The sequence below is a fragment of the Trichechus manatus genome, unplaced genomic scaffold (assembly GCF_000243295.1).
Source record: "Trichechus manatus latirostris isolate Lorelei unplaced genomic scaffold, TriManLat1.0 scaffold00045, whole genome shotgun sequence".
Classification (NCBI taxonomy): domain Eukaryota; kingdom Metazoa; phylum Chordata; class Mammalia; order Sirenia; family Trichechidae; genus Trichechus; species Trichechus manatus.
The window spans coordinates 4435355-4462841 of NW_004443981.1; the positions used below are offsets into that span (position 1 = coordinate 4435355).

The 27487-nt window shown below is 46.1% G+C and overlaps 1 protein-coding gene across 2 annotated transcripts in view; it reads right to left on the minus strand.

The window, feature by feature from the left end:
- The window catches only part of FBLN5 (fibulin 5), a 95156-nt gene that overhangs the window by 27001 nt on the left and 40668 nt on the right, over window positions 1-27487 (minus strand). For both annotated transcript variants that reach the window (XM_004376670.2, XM_004376669.2), the window contains exons 5-6: window positions 4576-4698; window positions 1311-1427 (exon numbers count right to left, since the gene is read on the minus strand). In XM_004376670.2, the coding sequence (XP_004376727.1) occupies window positions 1311-1427; window positions 4576-4698 (240 nt within the window). The remainder of the gene's footprint in view (window positions 1-1310; window positions 1428-4575; window positions 4699-27487) is intronic.

Sequence of the window (27487 nt, forward strand, 5' to 3'; positions counted from 1 at the left end):
GGGCTTTCTGGCTCTGCTGGGCATGGCTGTTCCTCAGGAAGCATTGGGTGCACTGTGCCAGCTGCAGAGGGAAAACCTGGGCTGGCACCTCCAGCCCCCAGCCTTGGCACAAAGAAGCCCGCATCTTCCCTAAACCACTTGTCATAACAGCAAAGGAGCCAGGCACCCGCTCCCTGCTCCAGTGGGAAGGAAGGGCCCTTCTCTATCAGCTCCGCCAACCTCCCAGCCCGACCTCGGCTCTCAGCAGAAAATGACCTCTCCTGGCAAGAGGAACATAGTCGAGACTTCTTGGAACAATTTGCAGAACCAGCTTTGGAAGAGAGACTTACAAAGAATCCAGGGTCAAACTCTTTAACGCTGATGCCTTCCTGTTTACCCAATGATTTAGATACGATTAGACTGATGGAGACATAATATCCTCCAACCAGCTGGCCTGGAGCCTGCCGTCCAGACCTCTAATGGTGTGACAAGGAAGCAGGCCCTACAAAACCTGGTGGCAGGCTCCAGACAAAGACCTCATTCTATGTGTCCAGCACTGCTCCCACCCTGACCGAGTGGCTGCCAGGGACTGGAGGCTGAGAGCCAGGGCCCAGGGCCGGAGGCCGGGGCAGGACTCGCATTAATTTCTCGGGTCTTAAGTCCCCATTCACTTCCTGAGCAAAAAGAAACCTTCAGATGGAAACCGCAATAGGCAGTTTTCGTTCTTATCAGCATTTGAAGTGATCACGTGAAAACCAGAAGATGCTTTTGTTTCATTCTGTTTTAGGGGGATGCTGAGTGGAAGGGGAAGTTACCACCACCACCAGACTGCTGGCTAAGTAACAGGCCCTTCTGGCACAGGTTGGAGGCAAAACCTTAGTGAGAGGATCAGAAATGCCCAAGAAGCCCTTGTGTAGAGCATATGTATTTATTTTGCAATTAATCAAGGGTCAGAGGCCCCTTCTAACCATCCCCCTTTGGGCCTCAGTCTTCGAACTTAGGCTACACAACACCTGAGAAAATGATTGATTAGCCAAGAAAGCCAGCAAGGCTGCTTGTGGAGAGCAGACACAGAAGGAGAAGCAAATCTGTGAAACCGTAAGCTCCCAGCTGGTGACGATGGTGGGTTCAGAGCACTCTGCAGTATAGTTCCCAACCTCAGATCAGCTCTCAGGTTTCGCTAAGCAGTGGGAGTGGGCACTGTACACAGAGACAATGAACAGAAATACACCTGCTCAGCAGCAGGGCCCACAAACGTAAGCTGTCAGGCTCTGAAGCAGACTGCATCTAGCACTTCACATCACGTTCAAGTTATCACTCACGTCACATACCTTGGCAAGACCTTCCATCCTCGTTGAGGGTAAAACCTGGGTTGCACGTACAGGAATAGGATCCAGGAACATTGGCACACAGCTGCTGGCAGTAACCATAGCGACATTCGTCTATATCTGGAAACAGAAACACAAGCAAGGTAAGACAAGTTTCCTTCTTGATCACTGATGCCAACACCAGCCTCGCGATTGCCCGCCTCTTCTGAAGTGGGGCCACAGAAAGGCAAGAAGAGGAACGAATGCTAAGAAAGTACCTACTAAATGTGAAGTATAAGGGTGCTCTCTGGATTCTCTGAGACTAAGTCTCACTACAATCCTCTACCTCCCAACCCACATTAGTCCCATGAACACCTGAACCTATCTTGAAAGTTGCTGAAGAAATTTCTGCTTAGAGTGGGATGTTGGGTGAGATGACATCTGAGATTTTTATCCAGCTCTAAGATTCTAACATCTCTATATGATCTTTGCACTGTCCTGGGAGGGGACAAATTAGCTTAAAGTGTAAGAGGAATCCATAGCATCGCTCCAATAGGCTCCTCGCCAGCTAAATTAACAATGAACATGTCCAGCTGTCACGAGCAGAGCAAGTGTAGGCCAGGATGAGCTGGGTAGCATTACAGTCTGGAGATCCATGAATTCAGGAACACAAGGAGGCTGGAGTTCGCCCTGGATCCCCTCCTTGCACCTGAGTGGACATAATACTGTGGATAAGCACAACTCCTCCAAGTCACGGCTGGTCTTTCCAGAGGAAGCAGCAGCATTGTGGGTGAATGGTTCCTTCCAGCAGAGTTGGGCAATATGGCCTCCCACTGACATGGATCAAAAGATGGGGAGCCTGACGTCACAGGGAAAGGACTCCCCAATACCCTAAATTGACAGGATGATGAGCTGGAGAATTACCTCCTGTGGGATAGGGTGTTGGGATGAGTGATGAATGAGACCATCAGCCTATAGGTGGAGACAGAATCCTCACCTATACAAGTGCCTTCTGTGACCAGTTGATCTGACTGGAGCTGTAACTGGTCCCTAACTCATCCCACCTCCCCCTTAGCTAACCACATTCCCTCCCTGGTACTCCAACTACTCTGGAACCAGGGTCCATCCGTGTCTCTGGAGGCCAGTTCCCAGCCTCAGTACCTATGCCTGGTTTCTACTACTTACTTCCAGAAAGACTCTGCCTCCACCTTACCTATTGGTGAGCTCTACTCAGAGTGTGTGCCCTGCCCTTGAGAATCTGTTTTAAATCTGAGTCCCAGCTACTTCTAACCTGGCCCACCCTACTGCCCATGGAGTGCTGTGTAGCTCCTGCTTGGAAAGCTCACTGACGGTCCTGGTCCTGACCTCTTCCCAGGGTGCAGTGGGCACATCACCAAGGCTCAGGGAGGCAGCAGGAGGAGAGGCACCCTTTGCCTAAGGGTACCTTGGAGAAAAGCCAGCCCTGCCTTGTCTTCCATGGCAAAAGCAAAGTCTGCACAGGTGCCCAAAGCAGGTGATAGACAGATGTGGAACCTGGTCTTTGAAAAAGAAAGAAGAATTTGGCCAGGGGAAGGAATGCGTTCAATGACAATTAGGAAAGGTCTTCACTTTAGATGTGAAGTGTGAAGGGCTATGCCACGTGGTACCACATTAGGGCCTTGTGGGCATCTCTCCTGAAGCTTCCTACCCTGTGGAAGAGAACAGCCCTCCCACATAGAGGAATGGCCGATTGCTGGCACTCCTCAAATTAGGAGGGGTTTTCCTGGCCCAGGTGTCATTGTTAGCTGCCGCTGAGTCAGCCCCTGACTCTTGGCGACCCTGTGCACAATGGAATGAATAGCTGCCTGGGCCTGCGCCATCCTCATGATAGACTGCAGATCGGACCGCTGGGATCCATAGGGTTTTTAACTTGGCTGATTTTTGGAAGTCAATCACCAAGCCTTTCTTCCTGGTTTGTCTTAGTCTGGAAGCTCCACTGAAACCTGTTCAGCATCACAGCAACACATAAGCCTCCACTGACAGATAAGTGGTGGCTGCATATGAGGGGCACTGGCTGGAAATCGAACCCAGCATTTCCCCATGGAAGGTGAAAATTCTACCACTGAACCACACAATGGAGCCTGTGTATCCTTCTCACCTGAGCTTCTCTAGCACCTTTTGTGGTGGGGAAAAAAAAAAAAAAAACTGGACTGAGAAGAAGGAGACAAATTTTAGATAAAACTCACTGGGACTTTTTTTGAAACGTTCTACCTCTTTGAGTCTCAGTTTCCAACTCTCCAAAAGTTGGATGAAATAACATCTAACATCCTTTCCAGCTCTGCAATTCTACATATTAAGTTCCCATACACATAGCTCACTTGCACGGATCTGCTAATGTTCAAATGAGGGGCATCAATTTTTTCATTATAGCAGAAGCTGGTAAAAACGCACAGCGACCGTCATATTCACAAATGCCTGTGTGCACGCAGCCCTGTAGTGCATGCCTGGAAAGGACAGCAAAGCCAACTCTAGCCCAGCTTATCAGTCCCCATGGATACTTCGAAGAGGCCTCTGAAGGCGGCCCCATACTCAGCCTCAATCAGGAGAGACTTGGAAAGGAGAATCTCTTTTTTTTGTTGTTTTGTTTCCATGGTTTTGTCTGGATCTGTTTCTCAGCTCCTCCGAGACTGACTTTCAGACAACAGAATAGTGTCTTAGAGAATTGAAACTGGTGGGACTTTTCCAAGAAAACACAGCATAGAAATCACAACCTAGAAACAGAAATTGAAGTGACAGCTAGAGATGCTATGAATTCATTCGTTTGGCTAAAGCAAAAGCTAAAGGGGACGAAAGGGAAAGAACCTTCCAGTAAAAACAACAGAAGGATCATATAGCAGATGCCAGCTGCCAAGGGACAATTTCCCAATTGGTGATGACAGGTTCCTTAGGGTAAAAGGAAAGGCCACAGCTAGTGGAGTGGGTGTGGGTGCAGGCAACAATGGGGTGTGGGGAGGAAGTGATGTTAGATCAGAATCTGCCAATCCACATTTGAGACTTGCCACATTTCTCTGAGGATTATTTCTAACTAGGAAAGATTACCCTCACCCTCTTCCAGTTCCTGCCTTAGATGCAAACTTCCTGAAGGCAGAAAGTGACCAGGCAAAACCATATCTGAGCCTTTAAAAAATATGGTGATGACATGATGGAGATGGTGACAATTGGTTTTAAAGGGTGGTGACACATGTAAGCTCTACAATAGCCTCTACATTAACTTCTGAGAATTCCTGTGAACCCCCCAGGGAGCTGTTACCTAAGCACTGTCCTTCCAGGAGCCAATATCCATCGGTGCAGGAGCAGGTATACCCTCCTTCAGTGTTGATGCAGATCTGGGTCGGGTTGCACTGGTGGGAATCTGTTGCACACTCATCCACATCTGAAACACAGACATATTCCAAAGAATGTCACACACCTCTGCCTAGAACCCTGGAGCCACCAGAGGTGCCAGCTCTTTGCTTGTCTTGGCTGGTAGGCAGTTGGTAATGTCCCTGGGTTACACCCAAGGAGGCCACTAGGAGACACTGACATTTAAGACAAGGGGGAAGAGCTCAGAAACCCACAGAGGAAAATGGCCAAGAAGGGAACACACATCCTAATGCACTCTTCTGCCACTTGATCCCACCACTCTCTAAAAGTAGGTCACCTTGGTCACGACCATTACTTGTATTCGGCTTACTCATTCAGCTATTAAAGAAGGGTCTATTGAGCACCTACTGTGTGCTCAGGACTATGATAAACACCACTGAGAACTAACAGAATGAAAAGAAATGTTTGTTGCCAACAGGAGCTTCTAGTCTAATCACGTGATTGTCTCATTCATGAAAATCTTTCCGCTCCTGACCCTTCAGGAAGCTTCCTGGAGCCCGCCTGGCTTCCCTGCACTCCAGAGCCCCTGGGTTCATCTCTCTCTGCCCTAGTTCACACTGGGTCTCTTCATGCTGCTGAATAACCTGTCATGGTCTGTCTGGCAGTAAGTGAAGGCATAATACTTGTGTCCAAGTCGGTCTCTTCTGTTTAACTGGGAGCTTCAGAGCATAGAGTCAAGCTGTATCTGTGGCCTTATCTCCCAAGGCAACTGGTGCAGGCTCTGTACACAGATAATGCTCAAAACTGTTTGTTTAAGCTGAAGCAAATTCTTCTCCTCCTTCTCTCTGCATTGCACTTTAGGGGAGCGTGCCCTGGACCCTCTAATGGGACCTCCTCATGCCACACTCTCACTTTGACCTAAAGGAGGAGACTTTCCACGGAACATTCACCATTAACTCACCCAGCAAGCACTCACTGAGTACCCTGGACCTGCCTGGCCTGAACACCAGGGCCCCTCCTCCGCGTCGGTCCTGCCCTGGCCAGCTGCACCTCAGTGGGGCACGTTCCTTTGTCCTCCATACTGTAGTGAGGGCTTCCTCACCTACACCTTCTCCCTGCTGCCCCCAAACATACCCCAGTGCAGTGGGCAATCACTGTAATTCACTGCACCTGTGTAGTGTGTACTATGCTGCTGCATTTATTCTCACAATCACCCTGTGAGGTGGGCTCCTGACTCCCGTTTGACAAAGAGGGAAACTGACTGAAAGAGGTAAGATGCTCCAAGCCAAGAGCTGAGCCCGGGCCTCTCTGCTTATATGCTGCCAAGTCCACTCTGTGCAGGACAACAGAGGTCACGATGCCCAGAACCTAGCAGGGATCGGGAGGGAGCTGGTGGACCAGGCAGAGGAGAGAGACCTGCCTTTTGCCTACCCAGCCTCAAAAACCGTCTGCCCCTTGACGGTGTAGACTTTACCATCATCCTTTCAGCTGACTGCTTTGGACGTGTGTAGTAGGGTGGGGTGTGGGCGTCTAGGCCCAGAGGTGTCAGCTCCTTGAGGACAAGGGCCTAATGTAGTCCAGGGTTTTGCATGCTGTAGCCTCAGGCAGCCAGCATGACCAACTAAGTAAACTATTCTTTGGCCAGGGATCCTGGGTGGTTCAAATGGTTAACAGGCTCAGCTGCTAACCAAAAGGTTGGAGGTTCGGGTCTACCCAGAGGCACCTCCGAAGAAAGCCCTGGCAATCTACTTTTGAAAAATCAGCCATTGAAAACCCTACGGAACACAGTTCTACTCTGACACACATGGGGTCGCCATGAGTCAGAATCCAATCAACCACAAACGGTTTCGGCCAGCTAAGCAAGGTTCTTTTAGGTTCATGCAACACCACCACAATCCACTCGCCTGCAACAACTCCACTCCAGCAACACTCCACCCCGAAATCAAAGGTGACCAGGCATCCCATGGAGCCAGCGCGGACAGCCTCCAAGAGCCTGGGCTCCAGGGTGGCCACAGCCTCCACTCTACCCTGCCACCAGGTTGGCTGGCTATGTGCAGCCTTGGTGGCCAAGACCCAGCCCAGTTCCCAGCAGCAAAGCCTCTCTTGCCTCTGCCCTTTGCCTCCCCTCCACTGTGTAAAGCTGCCCAGGGAAGCAGGTGGATAATGCTTGGCCAGCAGCTGCTCCCACTCAAACCCATATCAAAACCTATGATAATAAATAACGCTACTATCGACCAGTGCATATTTACATTGTTCTGGTCAGGACTGATGGATGGCAATTGTACCCTGGGAACAACAGTGCCTTAGGAATCTGTGCTCTTTTTCCTGCCTCGAAGGGAATGAAGGATGAGTGAGACCAAAGTGGGAAAAGAACTGTTGGCAATCCTTGGTCACAGCCAGTTCCCACGTCTCTGTGTAAATTACGGCACACACAGTGCCCACAAAGCCCTGCACAGAGAAAACAAACAGTTGCAAGTAGACTGAGCTCAAAATGTGTGCGTGTGCACGTGTATGCAAGAAAGAGACCGTGAGAGAGAGCACGTGTGAAATATTCAGGCTAAAAACCAAAGTATTTTAACTTCATTTTTCAAAAACTCCACCTCTTTTACTGAGTTAAAGAATGAACTCAGTTATACCCCATTTCTATTGATGTACAGCAACACCATGATAAACAGAGAAAACACTGAAGTTGTCAAGGATTTCATTTTACTTGGATCCACAATCAACACCCAGGGAAGCGGCAGTCAAGAAATCAAACAACATATTGCGTTAGGCAAATCTGCTGCAAAAGGCCTCTTTAAAGTGTTAAAAAGATGTCGCCTTGAAAACTAAAGTGTGCCTGACCCAAGCCATGGTATTTTTAATTGCCTCATATGCATGCGTAAGCTGGACCATGAATAAGGAAGACCGAAGAACATCTGACGCCTTTGAACTATGGTGCTGGCGAAGAATCTTGAATATACCATTGACTGATAGAAAAACAAACAAATCTGTCTTGGAAGAAGTACAGCCAGAATGCTCCTTAGAAGCAAGGATGGCAAGAGTTCATCTCATATACTTTGGACATGTTATCAGGAGGGATCAGACCCTGTAGAAAGATATCACGCTTGGTAAAATAGAGGGTCAGCAAAAAAAGAAGACCCTCAACGAGATGGATTGACACAGTGGCTGCAACAACGGGCTCAAGCGGAACAATAATTGTGAGGATGGTGCAGGACCAGGCAGTGTTTCATTCTATTGTACAGAGGGTCTCTCTGAGTCGGAACCGACTCAATAGCACCTGACAACAACACTGATGTACATTTAAAAAGTTAAAACTTTAACTTTCACTAACTCGTTTCATTGATTGTCAATATAAAGAACATTTTCAGAATTCAGTAAGTCCCTAAAGTTTTGGGGGGCATGTCTCACCTCTACATCCTCAAAGTACACCTGGTACCACGCTGGGCCCCTGGTACAGGTTCAGTAAATATTTGGCACATAAATGAATGAGCCCACGAACAACAAACAAACATGAATGCATTGCAGCCCCCAGATGAGCTTTTCTCTGCCAACTTGCTGACAGGACCGCTTTGATGTGTGGACTTTAAAAAAAATCAATCACCAGCACGAAAACCACTGTCCGCTTCCACACCTGGTGGAGCTGAAATGTTCACACGGTGGGTTTTCACCCAGGGCTAGAAGGCGCATCACACATTCCAGCTCACAGCGGAACTGCTTACATTAAATACGTTTGACTTAAGTAACAGAAGGAAAAATACATTGAGCCACTCCAAGGACATTCTTTGGCAGCGCCTCCCTTTCTGCATCAGTGGAAAAGTACAAGTTATGGCAACCTGAGCAAGTGCCATTATCCCCGTGCCCAAACCGGCCTGTGATTTCCTCTCCTTTTCTGTACAATATTTAAGAATTGTCTCCTAAGAGAAGAAAATGCTTGGTTCAAGCAATCACTTACCTACTCATTCACTCATTCTTTCTTTCTTTATGTTCTACAGTGGCTTGTGTGTGTGTGTGTGTGTGTGTGTGTGTGTGTGTCCCCTCCCAAACTTCCAGACCATTTGAGAGAGCCGGCATCGGGTGCAGTCCCTCCCACTGTATTGTTCTCAGAAGCAGGCTTTACTGAGAGTCCTTGGGCCACCCTGCCTCCCTCCTGGGAGCTACAGCCCCAGTCAGCTGTCGGAGCACTTGGAGGATTCGGCCACAGCAACCATGGCTCGCCTCTCCCCAGGTGGAGCAAAGTCCACTTGCTGTCCAGGCAACTGGTGCCCTGGCAACTGGAAGAAAGAGAGCTCACTGACTCTTCCAGAACCTGGCGGCACATCAAAGGCCAGCGTTGCACCTGCCCAGGAAGCAATGGTCATCTGCATCGAGCCACGCGATTCTGCTAACCTGTGCAGCTTAGTCTGCGCTGCTAACCCCTCCCTGCAGTCGTCCCTGGAGTGGCCTTTCTTTAAAATGTTCTCAATCTGATACAACAACAGCCTACTTAGGAAAGTCATCAAACCCAGTCAAGATCATCTCCTTGACGCCTTCCCACGAGGCCTCAGGCAGAAGTGAGCTCCCAGTCCTCAGGACTTGATGATTCCCACTCATGGCAACCTCGTGTGTGTCAGAGCAGGACTGTGCTCCTTAGGGTTTTCAATGGCTTATTTTTCAGAAGTAGATTGCCAGCTCTTTCTTCCAAGGTTTCTCTGGGTGGACTCAAATCGCCAACCCTTTGGTTTGCAGTAGAGCCCATTAACCATGTGCACCACCCAGAGACTCCCAAGATATGTTAGTAACACTCATTTAGGATTTCATACCACTAGTGATGTCTCATGTACCCAGCAGACGGTTTCATGCATGCAGGGACGCTAAGGCAGTGTGAAAAAAAGAACACTCCTAGTCCGGTCAACATCTCACAGAGGCACTGGATGGAGGAACTGGCCTCAAGACGTCAGAATGTAACTGTCCAACAAAACTACCCAAATCTCCCACTCTGACTCAACGGAGAGCACAGGGAGGGGCCACAGCCCACAAAGATACGGGGAGTTTCAGCCCTGGGAGCAAGAGTCTGTGATGGAAGCAAGTGGTGATAGGCACCCCTCCCTTTTGTTGGAATGAGTTCTCACAGGACTTTGGCGTATTATGCTGGCGGCTTATACCTATTACATATCCTCTGGGGAGTGCGCCAGTTCTAAGAAAATAGCATGCAATCCACTTTTCTTGCCCATATAAAATTAATGGTTCCCCTCATGCCTACAGGGAGATCATTTCCTAGGCCACTCTCCCAGCACTAAAGCCTAAGAAAAAAATACCAAAGGCTGAGACCTCCCCAGAAAGGGCTAGTGGATTAAAAAGTAAGAGTTCTGGAGGAAGACAGAGCTGGGTGTGAATCCAGTCTCCTGCACTTAATAACTGAGTAACTTTGGGCAAGTTCATTAACCTCTTGGATCCTCAGGTGTTCTGCAAAACAGGGCTAATGAAGCCTGCCTCAGAGGTTGTCGTGAGAGTTTACGGCTGCCTGGCACACAGTGGTGCCCGGTAGATTTTAGCTCCCCTCCTGGTAGGTGCTGTTTCTAAGGGCTGTGAAAGATAGGGAAGGCCTGGCCCCCGCCTCCTGAAGGCTCTGTTCTGGGATTCACCAGCGACACCAAGATGGCAGAGTTAGTGCTCAGCAGGCTGTAAGACATGGTTAGTTCTGAGACTCAACTGCAGCCAAAGCTGGGGACTTCTCCCCCGTCAAGCCCCAGCACATGGCAGGAGATTGGGACAAGAGGTGAAACAGATGGATTGCTTTCCTTCTTGACTCTCAGTTTCCATCTCTGCAAGGGGAGAAATTTGACATCTGTGGGTCCATTACAAGGAGCCCTGATGATGCAATAGTTAAGTGCTTGCCTGCTAACCGAAAGGTTGGCGGTTCAAACCCACCAGCTGCACCATGGGGGAAAGATGTGGCAGTCTAGTTCCATAAAGATTATAGCCTTGGAAACCCTACGGGGTAGTTCTACTCTGTCCTATACAGTTGCTATGAGTTGGAATAGACTGGACAATGAGTTTGGCTTTTGGTTTGGGTCCATCTCTGATTCTATAATTGTAGGCCGCTGAAAGCTGAAAGCTATGTGTGACTTACTGAATTCCACAGCCAAAGATGACCAACCTTGACACAATCTATAATTCTGCACTCTTCCCATGTCTTCTCTGCTCCAAAATTTTGAACCAGCAAAGGCTGACTTTGTGAGCCTGTGTACATAACCTCAGCTGAATGTCTCTGTTCTTGCGTGAGAACGGCCATCAGCCAAAGGGAAACATTCTCACTGGGTGACATTGGAAGAAGTTGTCCAAAAGCATTTGGAAGACTACACCTTTCCAAAGGCCTCCATTATTCCTTTTTTGGACACGGCAGAAATCATTTCCTCGGTAGTAAATTTTTACCCAGTGAAACAACATGTTTTCCCAGCCCGTTTTTGTTCCTTCCCTGCTCAAGCTAATGGTGCTTGATAAGAAAGAAGAAAATAACAATGGCTCATTCCTACGCCTTTGATTGAAGTCAGTTTCAGGCCTGCTGCTGGGCTGGGTGAGTGCCATTTTCCAGCGAGACAAGTCCAGCCAAGGCTGGAAGATACACAGGATCTACTTCCCAAACACCTGCTTAATTAAAGATCCCAGCATTTGAGAACTCACTTGTCGAATTCCCAGGACATCTGCACTCCATGTGTCTTACAGGTCCTGGGCAATCATTAGAAACCAGATCTTTTCGTGTTTACAGCACTTTTCTCAATGCTTGATATTAGGCATGAGATGAAAAAGTTTGCTTACTTTGTACCTCTAATTAGGCAACAAATATGTGGTCCGTTTTCCGAACAACAAATAATCCTCTTCTCTTGGATGAAACCAGCTGGAATTCAGGTCCCAATCTCTCCTTGGATTCTATTTTTCTATCCATAAAGTGAGAGCCTGGAGAAGAGTTCTGAAAGTCCCCTTCTAGCTTTTGCAAACTATGCAACTAATGGGGATCACATTGTTTGGTTCTTGCGTAATTATTTTCATCCACAGAGTACTTGGTAAACATCAGCTGACTTTAGCTGCTTTCAAACTGGGCAGTAAATTGGCCAAGACCATTCAACTTCTGCCAGTGTATGAACGGTCACAGCAACGGGGCAGGGGAGCATATGTTTCTTCTAGAACATCATGTATCAAGATGTCCTGAGAATAAGGGGAAGGGGCTGCTTATTGTCAATCTGGACATAGTATTTTTTTTTTTTTTTAAAGGGCATAAAGCTTTGGCCATTATTGTGACTGCAAAGCAAACAGATGTGGGGCTTTACCTAGATTTCCACTTACTAAAATGCTTGCCACTTGTCCGTCAACAGGGAAAGATTTCGAACCTACACAAGCCAGTGTTCCCAAATCTGGCTGCCCAAGAGAATCTCCTTAGTCAGACATCAGACTGTCTGGGGCTGAGGTCTGGAAAGCTATACTATTTTGAATCTGTATTATTTTAAATTAATCCAATGCAAAGCCAGATTTAGAATCTACTGTGCCAAACCACAGGGAGCCCTGGTGGCACAGTGGTTAAAGCGCTCAGCTGCTAACCGAAAGGGCGGCAGTTCAAACCCACCAGTGCTCCGTGACAGAGATCTGACAGTCTGCTTCCGTAAAGATTACTGCCTTGGAAACCCTATGGGACACTTCTACTCTGTCCTACAGCCTTGCTATGAGTCAGAATTGACTTGACAGCGAGGAGTTTTTTGGTGCCAAACCAGTACTTCTCAAACTTTAACATCTATCTGAATCAGTGGGGCTCTTGTTAAAACACAGGTTCCCCTTCAGTAGATTCTGCAGTTCTAACGAGCTCCCAGGTGATGCCAATGCTGCAGGCCCAGGGACTATGCATAGCCAGGTGCTATATCATCCTGGGTGATACTTGCTTCTGTATCCAGGCGACCTTCATAGAGTTGATTCAAAAGAGCCTGGGAGGGAATTTAAATGTGCAAATCAAGCAGGTGATTCCTAACTGGATTCTTCCCTCTCTGAGATCAAGCCTGCTGGTTAAAATTGTATTGTGATTTCTGGAGTTTTATTAAAGAAGACACTCTCAGCACAGTCTAAACCAAACAGAATGCTTTTTTGGAGCGCAGATACAACCATTATCGGATTCCGCTCTGCAGTGGCTGAGTGTCGACTGTTGCAAAGCCTTGGGCATTATGTACCTGCCAAAGCTTCTCCCTCCCTTCAGTTCACTGGTGGTGCTGTGATTTCCTATGAGCAACTCAATTCCCTGAATCTTCACTAAGTTCTTGGAAGTAATACCCCAACTCGATGACAAAGTACAAAAGATTCCAATTAGGACAAAGAACAATGCCTTTCCACCAACACAGAGCATCTCATTTTAACTCAGTACCATGAAAAGAGTCTATAAATGCTGTTAAGTCTGGAATCCTCTCTTCTCCCCACAGGTTCCTCCTCCTCATTCCTCACCCATATCCAGACTCCCATGTTCTCTTACCCTCAAACTATCAGTCTGTGACCTCCTTGTCCCCGATGCCCACTGCCCTACTGCCCAATCCCCAAACCAGCTCCCGACGCTCTGCCTCAGTTATGGTTTTCCAGTATCCCAGGCTAGAATCTCAGTCATCCTTACATCCTTCCCCTACTTACTGCCCTCGCACAATGGCCAGGCCAGGCAATTCTACTTCCGCAAATCTTGCAAATTCCCCCTTTCTTTACACCTTCCACTCCCAAACACTCCAGGTCCTCACTGACTTTTCTCTAAATGATTGTAATAACTTTGTAACTAGTCTTCTGGCCTCCTGTATCTTCTCCCACAAACCACACTAAACACAACCTCCAGAACCATCCAGAACACAAAAATGATCACATGGCTCTACTACTCAAAACTGTGTATTCCCTCCCTAGGCATCTCATAGCAACTTTTTTTTTTTTTTTTAATTCTACAACATAGCATGCCAAGCCTAGTTTTAATTGTGCTAAACACATCTAGTTTCATACCATTTCACACCATATTATACAGTGAGCTGTGTGCGGCTCTGTCTCTCTCCACTAAATTGCCAGTTTCTAGAAAGCAGGTTGTTATTAGCCGCTGTCCAGTTGGCCCCATGGGCGACTCCGTGCACAACAAAAGGAAATGCTGCCCAGCTTGTGCCATCCCCATGACTGGTTGTGTATTGGGCCATTGGGATCCACAGAGCTTTCACTGGCTGATTTTCAGAAGTAGATCGGCAGGCCTTTCTTCCTAGCCCATCTTAGCCTGGAAGCTCCGCTGAAACCCACTCAGCATCATAGCAACACGCGAGCCCCCACTGACAGACAGGTGTGGTGGCTGTGCATGAAGTGCACTGGCCGGGAATCGAACCTGGGTCTCATTCATGGAAGGCAACAATTCTACCACTGAACCACAGATGCTCCCCTTGAAAACAGGAAGTGAGTCTGAATCATATTTGTATCCTAAGTGCCTAACACTGGGCCTGGCATACTAGAGAGTATTGAGGTGAATTCTGCTGAAAATGATGATACTTTGCCCTGTGACTCTCCTGAAGGCAAGAGGGGACACTCAGTTAAGCTGGGGAGATCAGAAGAGTTCATGTCAGTCCTCCACCTCTTTTGTGGCCTGTATCTCATTCCCATGGGATGGAGGAGATCTGGGGGACATTTGCTAACAGTCACAGCCCCCAGGAGAGACTCAGGCCAAAGCTCCTAGTGCCTACAGTCTAATTCCCAGTGCCGACGTGAGAGCGTCTCCAACCTCCAGAGGTTTTGAGCCCCCTGTGCCGGGCCTGCTGAGGTAAGCTGTGCTTCCTCTTTCCTCCTAGAGATCCCTGACATGCCAGCTGAAGAAGGTGTTTGTTCTTAGAATCACAGGAGGGGGAATGTCACCGAAGAGAAACGTACACCTTTTTCCTGGCCTGAAAAGCAGCACCAACAGGACCTCCTCTTAAGGCGCGGCCAGGCTCAGAGAAAACCCTCAGCCTGTGAGAATTCCCAGGTGTGCATGTTCACCTACAGCCCCTCATTAGCCGCAAACATTCCCTGCTGGGCCACTCTCAGAGACAGTGAGACTGCACGTGCTCTCTTCCCCACACCTGGGGAAGGACTCAGAAGACCTGGGTACAGCCCTGACTCCATCACCAACTAACCAGGGTGAGCTTGTACCAGGGGCTGATTATCCAACAGGTAAGGTAAGCGTGGTGCTTAACTTGCTTACCAGATCATCTGTAGTGAACAATTTCACATTTTTTCACCACATCAAAGATTCTGCTTCTAGGTATGGCTGGCATCCGTCTCTCTCCCAACCCCACAGCACTCTCCTACAGAATCAAAGCCCGTTTTCAAATTTACAATCCCTGAGAGGGATGGATAACCCAGTAAGCGTGATAAGCACGGGCTTACTTGTGCTTACTAATCTGTAGCGAACAGTTTCCCATGGGTTTCACCATATCAAAGCTGTAAGTAAGTAAGCACAAGTAACCAGCGCCGACCTTGCTTATTAGATAATCCGCCCCTGCCTTGTACATGTCACCTCCTCATGTATAAAATGGGGCTACCATCATCTGCCCTCCTAGACCCTCCAGGCTGGTGGGGAAGACAGATGTTGAACACAAATGAATGTGTGGAGGGTAAGAAGGGCATGTGCAGAAGGCTATGGAACACAAATAGGGAGTGTCCCGAATCTTGTGGGCAGTGGTGGTTCGGTGGTAGAATTCTCACCTTTCACGTGGGAGACCTGGGTTCAAGTCTTGGCCGATGCACCTCAAGCACAGCCACCACCTGTCTGTCAGTGGAGGCTTGCATATTGGTAGGATGTTGAACAGGTTTCAGAGGAGCTTCCAGACTAAGACAGGCTAGGTAAAAAGGCTGGTGATCTACTTCCGAAATTAGCCAGTGAAAACCCTATGGATCACAATGGTCCAATACACAACCGACCCGAGGGATGGCGCAGGGCCGGGCAGCATTTCATTTTGTCGTACATGGAGTCACCATGTGTAGGAGGCCAACTCGGTGGCAGCTAACAACAACGATACGAATATTGGCGGCAAGGGCAGATTCTGATGCTGGACGATAATGTAGGGGAATGTCTTCCTCTCATATACCCATTCCTGGAACCTGAAGCCTCCGAGGAAAAGGGGTGGGAGGGAGAGATGACAGGCAGCTCTTTCAACATACAAGTTACAAGAAACAGGCCAGCAGATGTTTAAGAATGTATGTATTTCACCCAGATACCAACCTGCTATGCTGGTCTCCTCTCCCGCCCCCATCCTTTACCCTAGCAGAATCCAAAGCTCCATGCTCCCCGTCTCCAGCAGGTGACCCCAGCATGTCAGCGAATAACTGTTGATGCTATGACTCACGAGGAGGTGAACCTCAGGGAGTGACAGAAGAGATGAAAAGCATGGAGGGGCTATGGGGGTAGGGGAGGAGATGCAAGAGAGATGGCCCTAGGAGATACTGTCTCCTGGCTGAGGAGTGGCCGGATGTTCTGAGAGTCCAGAAGTGAGGGCCATACCCATGAACAATACAGGACTGAGGGAAACAGGCCACACCCTGTTCTCACCACCTTTGGACTCAGTAAGAGTTGGATTTCACTTGAATCTAAAATAAATATTTGAACTGAGTAAACACTTTTCAGGATTGTATATTTGCCTGGCTGCCGGAAGGGGGCTGCCTTTCCCCACCCACTCCTCTGAGGTCACCAGCAGACTCTAGGATTTCTCTAGTATGGAAGGCAGAAGTGTAAAGAGCTGCATGTAGGGCCGACCAGCTGGCTGTCCTACCAGGCCACTCAAGCCCTCCTTTCCCCCATAAAGGGCACCGTGCTCCCATCCCAATGCTGATAATGCATCTGTTCATGATTCATTTGTGCCACACACATTTACTGTGGGCCAACACTTTTATGAAGCCCTGTTGGTGCAGTGGTTAAGAGCCTGGCTGCTAACCAAAAGGTCAGCAGTCTGAATCCACCAGCTGCTCCTTGGAAACCCTATGGGGCAGTTCTACTCTGTCCTATAGGGTCGCTGTGAGTCGGAATCGACTCAATGGCAATGGGTTTTTTTGTTTGTTTTTAATACTGTTATAGGTAGGAGGGGAGCCCTGGTGGCACAGTGGTTAAGAGCTCGGCTGCTAACCAAAAGGTTGGTAGTTCAAATCCACCAGTGGCCCCCTGGAAACCCTATCAGGCAGTTCTACTCTGTCCTATGGGGTCGCTATGAGTTGGAATTGACTCCATGGTAATGGGTTTGGTTTTATTTAGTATAGGTACAAGGGATTTAAAGGTGAATGACACATGGGCCATGCCCATTTACAGTCTAGTTGGGAGCAGACAAGGGACCAGATAATCCGAATTCACTAAGGTAAATGGAGTACTGGAGAGAAGAATGGGGATAGTCCCAGGAGGAACAGCCTTCCCAGAAGAGAAGACATTTAGGTGAATATGGAAGGATGATGCCACAGAGACTACTAACTATCCCCTAATATCCATTTTCTCAACTAAAGATTGCATCTTCCAGCTTCCATCATAGTGAGGTCTGGATAGGTGACTAAATTCTGGCCAGTGGGATGTAAGTGAAAGTAATGTGAACAACTTCTGCGTCATGCTTTCTAAAGGAATAGGTGGGTGATCCTCATGTCTCTTCCCCTATCCCTCTGGCTGGGATGTAGATGTGATGGTTAGAGTAGGAGCAGCCACTGTGAATCCAGAGATGAAAGCCATGCATTGAGGTTGGCTGAATCACCCTACCAATTCTAAACCACCTGCCTCTGGACTGTACCGCCAGAGAGAAATAAAATTCTCTCTTACTGGAAAACCCAATACCTCTACAACAAAAAGACAAATAATCCAATTAAAAAATGAGCAAAGGAAATGAACAGACACCTCACCACCGAAGACATTCAAGCAGACAATAGACACATGAGGAAATGCTTGTAATCACTAGCCATTAGAGAAATGCAAATCAAAACCACAGTGAGATACCGCCTCATCCCGGCATTACTGGCACGAATCAAAAAACAGAAAATAAAAAATGTTGGAGAGGCTGTGGGGGGACTGGAACTCTTATGCACTGCTGGTGGGAATGTGAAATGGTACAACCATTTTGAAAAATGATACGGCGCTTCCTTAGAAAGCTAGAAATAGAAATACCATATGATCTAGCAATCCCACTCCTAGGAATATAACATAGAGAAAGAAAAGCCATCACACGAATAGGTACATGCACACCCATGTTCACTGCAGCATTGTTCACAATACCCAAATATGGAAACAACTTAGATGCCTATCAATAAATGAATGGATAAACAAACTATGGTATATACACACAATGGAGTATGGCACAAGGATAAAGAACAATGACGAACCTGTGAAGCATCTCACAACATGGATGAATCTGGAAGGCATTATGCTGAGTGAAATAAGTCACTCACAAAAGGTCAAATATTATATGAGACCACTACTATAAAAACTCATGAAAAGGTTTACACACAAAAAGAAACAATCTTTGATGGTTATGAGGGAGGGGAGGGGTGGGGATGAAAAAACACTAAATAGACAATAGATGATGAGGGGTGGGACAGTGCACAGTACTGGGGAGGTCAGGGCAACTTGTCCAAGGCAGCGTAATGGAGGCTCCAGGGACACATCCAAACTCCCTGAGGGACCAAATTACGGGGCTGAGGGCTTTGCAGACCATGGTCTTGGGGAACATCTAGCTCAACGGGCATAACATAGTTTATAAAGAAAATGTTCTACATTCTATTTTGGTGAGTAGCATCTGGGGTCTTAAAAGCTTGTGAGCGGCCATCTAAGATACTCCACTGGTCTCACCCCGTCTGGAACAAGGGAGAATGAATAAAACCAAGGACACAAGGGAAAGATTAGTCCAAAGGACTAGCGGACCACAACTGCCACAGCCTCTACCAGACTGAGTCCAGCATGGCTGGATGGTGCCCAGCTGCTGCTGCCAAATGCTCTGACAGCAATCACAGTGGAGGGTCCCGGACAGAGCTGGAGAAAAATGTAGAACAAAATTCTAACTCACAAAAAAAGACCAGACTTACTGGCCTGACAGAGACTGGAGAAACCCCCAGAGTATGACTCTCAGATATCCTTTTAGCTCAGTAATGAAGTCACTCCTGAGGTTCACCCTTCATCCAAAGACTAGATAGGCCCATAAAATAAAACAAGATTAAAGGGGTACAATAGCCCAGGGGCAAGGACTAGAAGGCAGAAGGGGACAGGAAAGCTGGTAATAGGGAAACTAAGGTTGAAAAGGGGAGAGTGTTGACATATTGTAGAGTTGGTAATCACAAAACAATATGTGTACTAATTGTTTAATGAGAAGCTAGTTTGCTCTGTAAACTTTCACCTAAAGTACAATTAAAAAAAAAAAAATTCTCTCTTCTCTAAACCAATGTATTGAAGGACTCTTTGTTATAGAGACTTAGCCTGTACCCTAGTACAGATGAGTAGGAGTTAGCCAAAGGAAGATGATAGGGAATGGCATGTGCAAAGGCACAGGGGCATAGCACATTCAGAGAACCATGAGTAGTTTGTTATGTGGGTGAGTGTGGTGAGCGCTGGAGAAGAAGACAAGAGCCCATTTGTAAAGGCACCATGTGCCAGGCTAATGAGGCTGGGGGTGGGGGAGAATGGGGACAGAAAGAAGTGGAAACAGGAAGATAAAAGAAGAAAATGAAGAGGGGGTTGAGGAAGGAAAAGAGGAGAGAGAGGAAGGAATAAAAGCACAGCTGTCCTCTCCTGCAGGTGGGCATTTGTATTGGTTCTCAGTTTTAGGAAATGTTTTACCCGGTGAGACCTCACAGAAGCCCTAGCCCTTTATAATTCAGCAAAACCTGGCATTAAGTTTTATGTTTTTGATGAGTTCTCAGAGTTAGCTTCAATCAGAACAATATGACTTTCATATTTAAAAAAAAAGAGCCAAGATAGGTGAATAAAAATATTTTTTTTTTTAGTTCCTGACTCTAAATGGTTGGATCAAGAGTCAGCTCAAAAGAGCCTGCTCAATTGGGCTCTTAATAAAAGCTGTTTTGATAACAGTGTTGGAGAGCAGCAGGGAGGAAATCTTAATAATAAACAGTACAAACAATTGACCCAATGTTCCCCTCCAGGGACTACCACATTTCTCAGGGCTCCTCTCCAGGGACCTCCTAGAAGTTGTTGTCTCCAGTCGCTGCTCCATCTCCACACTTCCCATTTCAGGCTTCTATCTCTGATTCCACTAAAGCCTCTCCTCAAGATCGCCAATGACCTCCACAATGTTAAATTCAATGGTTCTTTCTCAGTCTTCATCCTATGCAACTTGTCAGCAGCATTTGGCAGAGTCAACCCTTCCCTTCTTCTTTAAAGACTTTTTCATTAGGCTTCCATGATGCCACCCACCCTCTCCTGGTTGGAGGGCTTCCCTAAGGTTGCCCTGGTGGTCAGTTTGGAAGGGTTAGGACACAAACTCAAGTCTTTTTATTCAAGCCCAGTGTGCTCCTGACTCTCCCACCCTAAGTGACCCAGAGCCCTGCCAAAAGGAGACAAGTGAATAAATATTTGCTGGCCTGAATTTTACAGCTGGAAAGAATTTATAAAACACCTAGTCCAATCTTCCTTTACCTTGGCTGCACATTTGAATCACCTGGGAAGTTTTAAAATATATTATAGAAGGCCACCCCAGACCAGTTAAATCAGAACCCCTGGGGTGGGGCCCAGACATAGATCTTAATGTGCAGCCAAATGGAGAATTACTGATCTACTCCAATGGTGTGCATAAAAATTTGGGGGTAGATGTGTTAAAGAAAGAAATACAGCTCTTGATTCAGGAAGTCTAGAGGCAGTCCCAGGAATCAATATTTTTAGCAGGCATCCCAGATGGTTCTGGTGCAAGTATTTATATGCAGAAACACTGGTCCAGTCCAGCCCCAAGACTGTGAGTAACTTAAAGGCAGAGACCACATTTTATTTATCTTTGTATCCATGCATAGAGCATTCATTTAAAAACAAACACCCAGATCCGGAGTCTACATTTGTGTATTGAGCACTAGAAGCTTCCACATACATGATCTCATTTAACCTTCAAAACAACTTCTTCAAGGTATGTGCCATTACTCCCCTTTTACAGATGGGGCAACGGAGACTCTGAGAGTTTGTATCTTGACCATGGACACCCAGCTAGCAAGTGGCAAATCCGAGGTTTGAATTAAGCCGCCTGACTCCAAGGGTAGTATTCTTTCCACTCTACTTAAGATGAGGCAGAAGACAAAGGCTCTCTGCAAATGCAATCAGCTCCCCACCACTTATTCCCCAAGGAGGAGGCTCCCTTGGAAACCCAAGTCTATTAAATTCCAACCTGTTGATTTCCAGGCTAGTCACATCCTGCCTTGACTAAGTCCTCTGGACATCACCTACTAAAGCTCTGGGATTGCCACCAATGGCAGGCAGACCTGGTCTAGTGTCTGGCCAGAGTCAAGATCTTTGGGTAGGACCCAGATATGGGGGGGGGGGTGCTCAGTGGTTTGCTCTCCTCTAAGGACATCTGTATTTCATCTCAAGGGGATTTGAGTCGAAGAATGAAAACAAAGCTACCCTTGGATTATTATTCTTTGTGAAGTTGCCTTAAGCATTAGGAGGAGAAAGACAAGCTTTAGTCTTGCTGCTTCTCTTTGTCCATGTGGCTGTCTGCTATAGGAAGCCAGAAGATATGATTACAAAAAGCTCCTGGGAGTAAGGGCTAGAGTCAGCACATGGTCCAGGCTTCAAAGACCTCTCTGCACACTGGGGACAATCAGACACACAATGAGTTCTTCTCCCCCACAGAACTGTGAGTTCCTGAAGGGCAAGGACCATATTGTAATCCCTTCTACATCCCTAGTACAGTGTCTGACACATACAGCTAATAACAACACTTACAGAGGGCTTAGGAGTAGGTAATAACAATAACTCTAACAACAATTAGCTGTATTACCACATGCGAGCCACTGTGCTGAGTACTTTACAAGCATTATCTCATTAAATCCACCCAGTCACTCTATGAGGTTTGTACTATTATCCCCATTTTTACAGGTAAGGAAACTGAGGCCTGGATGAATATTAAGGAACTTGCCCAAGATAGTGTAGCTAATAATTGGTGGAGGCAGGATTGGAACCCAGCTCCGTAGCCCATACTCGTACATTTCCAATACAGCAAACCTTTATGGAATTTAAATGGACTAAATTTCCTTGCCTTACAGCAATGCTGGGTTGGCTGAAAAGTTAATATCTGTAAATCAAATCATACTTCTTCAATGAATTCCATTATAACTTTAATGAACTACTCCTACCCAAAGAAATAACTGGCCTGTGATGGAAAATAAAGCTCCAGTGAAGAGCAAGCAGGTCAGCAGCTGTCTTTGCTCCTTAAAAGCTTAAACTTCTGCCCAAACGTTATCACTAAATAGAAGAGAATCGGGGGGAAAAGAGTACAGGGGGAGAAAGATGAAGGTGTAGAAGGAGATGGGGAAGGGAGGAGGGAGTGGAAACCAAATGGTCTGGACTATGACATGGGGCATCTCATGCCTCCAGTGACTTGATTCAAAGAGTAACAGTGCAGTAGATGGGAGCACAGGCTTTGGAACCATCTGGTTCAAATCCTGATCCTCTTGTTTTTTCAGCTGTGTGATTTCAAACAAGTTTGGCTTTTTTATCCCCTAAAAGTCTTTTTACAAAGTCATTTGTTAAAGGAGTTAATGATGGTACCTAATTCATGGGGTTTTTTGAGGATCACGTGCAAGTAACACCTTTAATACAGTGCTTGGCACAGAACGGCCCCCTGGCCCAGTTAACTAACCTTAACTTTTAGAGCTTCCAATGAAGTAGCGGGAGGAAGAAGAAGAGGAGGAGAAAAAGGGAGAGGGCAAGGAGCTAGCAAAATAGTGCCCACCTCCTAAAAGAAGAGAAAAAGAAGGGATTAGGCTACAAGAAAATCTGATTCTAGTCCAGAACCTTCCACTAGCTCAATAGGTGGCCTTTAGGTAAGTCTTTCCCAGTTTGTTTCCTCCTCTGAAAAATGAAGTCTCTGAGGTCTCTTCTATCTAGAAAAGTTAATGAATCTGAATCCTCTATGCTCCAGGTGAGTTCTCTACCCTCAACGCTCAAGGGCTAGCCCTCTTACCTATATAGGGCTAAGGAGGCCCCCTGGAGGATGCAAGAGGAAAAGACGTAAATAGGGCTGGGAGACTGTCAGATTTGTCTCTACATAAAAAATGATCATGATCACGTTCGCGACTATTCCCAAGTAGGAAGAAAACTCAAGGTAAGAGAATGACCTGAGTGGGTAGGGTTCCTTACCCGATTCTGCTTTCAAAAGTATTTTGGAGCACAAGTAAGTTGTCTTCTACTCTTTGGTCTGCTCCATGGCAAGTGTCTATGACAATATATAAACATTGCCATCATGCCTGAGATTTGTTCTAAAATAAGAATATTCTAATATTTCCCTCTGGATCTCTTTCAAGACCTGTTCAATAGGCATCTTCAAAGGGTGCTTCCCAGGAGCTAAGGAAAAGACAGAGACGCTAATGATTCACTCTTCTCTCCTTAATATGCCCAAGTGGTTGTTGATTCAAAAAGGAGAAGATGCACTTATCAAAATAAGGACTGTTCATTCATTCATTCATTCGACTCACAGGTATTGGCCAGTGCATAATGGATTTGTATTTCTTTCACTCTTCGCTTCCAAGTGCCTTTTACAAGCAGAATTCAGTTAGTTTTAATCTACCTGTAAGTGTCTGGCTGCTAACCAAAAGGTTGGCAGTTCAAATCCACCAGCCACTCCATGGAAACTCTATGGGGCAGTTCTACTCTGTCCTATAGGGTTGCTGTGAGTCAGAATTGACTGACGGCAATGGGTTTATATTCTCTTAGGCAAGTCTAAGATGTCACCACCCTGTTATTATAAGTGATAAAAATGACATGGAGATGGCTAATGCACAGAGCAAAAAGCACAGAGCAGAAACTCAACCAGCCTTACCATTAGCTAGATTTATGTCAGTTTCCCCATTTTTAAAAAAGGGGTCTCGTGCCTGAGTAGCTGTGGAGACTCAATAAGATAAGAAATGTGGAGGTACTTTGAAGGAAATGCCTTACATGTATTTATAAAGTCTATTACCATGAAAGAAGAAATATTTTACTCCAGGTCATAGAATAAATAAGTGGGAAAGCAATGAACTAAACCTATTCCATTTAAGACTGAGTCTGATGGCACACACTACCAGTTTTGCAAGCAGCCTCTCGCCCACCCGTTCAGTGTCTGCTTCCCAGGCCAAATAAAAAAGGGATGAGCAGGACAAAAGATCATTTTAGAATGCCATTATATTTCTGGCACTCATTTGCAAAGCTATTTTGGAATATGGTGTAGCTGGCAGGATTAGACAACTTGACAGAGCAGGAAGAGATAATTCCTCTAATGCCTGGTCATTAGGTATTCATTCATCTGTAATTCATTAGATCGGCAAACATGTACCAAACAACTGCTATGTTCCTGGCATTGTGCTAGATACTGAGGATAATAAAGTGAAGAAATCATGTTCCAAACAAATTTCATAGAACCACATCATGCAGACCACATTCCCGAAGGACAACACAAAATGTAAGAAACCACTCACAAAAAGATAATTTAAAAATCCCCATAAATATGTACATTTAAAAACTCACCATGAAATAAGTCATGGGTCAAAAGAAGAAATCACAGTGGAAATGAGAGAATTCTTAAAGGCAATGGCAATGAAAAATACTACATATCCAAACTTGCAGGACAGAGAAATATACAGTGTTAAATGATAATATTAGAAAAAAAGGCTTAAAACTAATGAGCTAAGTGTCCAACTTAAAGTTAGAAAAGGAACAAAGAAAGCCAAATAGATCAGAAGTAAGACGAAAGTGATGGTAAGAGCAGAAATTAATGAAATAGAAAGCAAAATAATAATAAAATGAAATATAGAAGATCAATGAATTCAAAAATTGGTTCTTTGAAAACGGTTAATAAAATTGATAAATTTCTGGCAATACTTTTTTCCAGAAAAGTAGCACAAAAACTATATTAGGAATGAAAACAGAGATATAACTATAGATTCAACAGAGATTGAAAAGATAAAACACAGATTAACCACAAGAGGGGGGCTGGAAGACAATGAAGGAGCAACAGCTCTGCACATGCGAGTGGAGGCAGTAAGGGTGCACATCCAGGGGTATCAGTAAATTAAAATATAATGAGATCAGAAACATGTACAGGGTGATGATGATGATGATGATTACACATGGTGATAATCTATCATTCTTTGTTTTTTTCCTAAGGACAGGGTGCAAAAGACAAAAATATTCAGAAGCAAAAGATTCCAGCTAGGCACTAGGAATTTCTCCTTGACTCAAAGCATTGTAACAGACCGATATTTCTATGAGGATTCATGGTATTATCTTCCTGATAATTTTTAATGAAAGAAAGAATTCACTGGCTTTGAAAGATAGTGTGTGGCAGGGCCAAGACGGCAGAGTAGACAGACGCTTCCTGTAGACCCTCTTACAACAAAGACCTGAAAAAACAAGTGAATCAATTATATATGGCAATCTGGGAGCACTGAACATCAAAGGCAGAGTTGAGGAACTGGACTGAGTGGCAGGGGGAGGGAGAGATGGTTCGGAAGCAGCGAGCAGTTGCCAGACCTGACCTGGCAAAAGCCTAAGCCCTTCAGGCCTGATCAGCTTGGGAGTGAGCAGCGAGGTAGGCAAGTGGTGGTGCTCAGGAGGCGTGTTTTCCACACCAGGAGAAACCCAGCACCAGAGAGTCTACACGGCCACCTAGAACCAGTGAGAAGCAGCCCTGGATCCGGAGAAAGATAAGTACTTGTGTACGGCTTACCATGCGGATCAAAAACACCCCACTTAGGGAAAAACCTCTCTCCCATTTACCTCCCCGCTCCCTGCTCTGCACTGGGTCCCAGACAGGCTTCAGCAATTGCCGAGTCCTCTGGGCTGGAAGCAGGATCCGTCACACGCCCAGAGCCATTCTCCCTTGAGAGTGAACAAATCAACAAACGGGGAAAAATAAACTGCCGACACCCCTAAGCCAGGAACCCAGGGTATGCACAGCTCCTTTGCCTAGGCACAGGCATAAGGAATCCACGGACTTTGAATGCCTTTCCACCTGCGAGACTTGTGTGGGCCCATTTCAACAGGGTAGGCCCTCATTAACGCAGTACAACGGTATATACTGGAAGTCTAACTTCAACTGTTGCAGCTGTGAAGTGGCAGGTCCTTGACATTTGACACTGCTCTGCCCATTAAGCAGGGTCTTCACCTACCCACATCAGGGGCCTGAGGACTGGTGGATCCACCCACGCCACCTAGCCACCTGCGATAGGGACCCGTGAATAAGAGGTGCCCCCTAGTCCTTACATCCAACAGCATTCGGTGCTCATAGTCCGGCTGCAAAACCCACCCAACTACGTCCTCTAGGGAACAGGGACATGCCTTCCTCCTGGACTTGGGGGTGGCCATCAGCCCCCTGCCTTGCTCAGAGTGTGTCCCCCCGCTGCAGCCAGATGCCTGTGCCTAAACTAATCACCCATGCCTCTCTAGGACTGTACGTGAGAGCCTACACCACACACTTGGTGGCTATCTACCTGGGCACCTGAGCTGAATCCATACAGGAGGAGTGGGAAGACACCTGAACTAACATACCTAGTAACAGATCTAACCACCTGGTGACAAGACATTAGGGCTTCAAAGGTACTAATAATCAAGCCAGCTCATATGAGCAGCCTATCTGGGCATATCAAAACAAAACAAGAAGCTAGGACACAGTAAGCAAACATAAAATAAATAAATATAATAACTTATTGATGGCTCACAGAAACAGTCAATATCAAATCACATAAACAGGCAATCCATGATGGCTTCAGCAAGCTCCCAAAATAAAGACTCTAGAAATTTTCCAGAGGAGGAAAATGTCTTAGAAGTACCAGAGGCAGAATACAAAAGATTAATATACAGAACTCTACAAGAAATTAGGAAGCAAATTAAGCAAAACGCAGAACACACAATAGAGGTAATTAAAAAGATTAGAGAAGAGCATAATGACAAATTTAACAGGCTGCAAGAATCCATAGAGAGACAGCAAACAGAAACCCAGAAGATTAACAATAGAATTTCAGAATTAGACAACTCAACAGAAAGTCACAGGAGAAGAATTTAGGCAATGGAAGTCAGAATCAGTGAGACTGAAAATAAAGCACTTGACACCAACTTATTTGAGGAAAAATCAGATAAAAGGATTTAAAAAATGGAGAAACCCTATGAATTATGTTGGATTCTATCAAGAGGAATAACCTGTAAGTGATGGCAGTACCAGAATGGGCGGGGGGGGGATGGATAACAGAAAATACAGAGAGAATTGTTGAAGATTTGCTGGCAGAAAACTTCCCTGATATCATGAAAGATGACAAGATATCTATCCAAGATGCTCATCAAACCCCACATAGGGTAGATCCCAAAAGGCAGTCACAAAGACATATTATAATCAAACTTGCCAAAACCAAAGATAAAGAGAGAATTTTAAGAGTAGCTACGGATAAACAAAAAGTCATCTACAAGGAGAGTCAGTAAGAATAAACTTGGAATACTCAGCAGAAACCATGCAGGCAAGAAGGCAATGGGATGACATATACAAAGCCTTGAAGGAAAAAAACTGCCAGCCAGGAACTATATATCCAGCAAAACTGTCTCTCAAATATGATGGCGAAATTAGGGCATTTCCAGATAAACAGAAGTTTAGGGAATTTGCAAAAACCAAACCAAAATTACAAGAAATACTAAAGGGAGTCCTCCAGTTAGA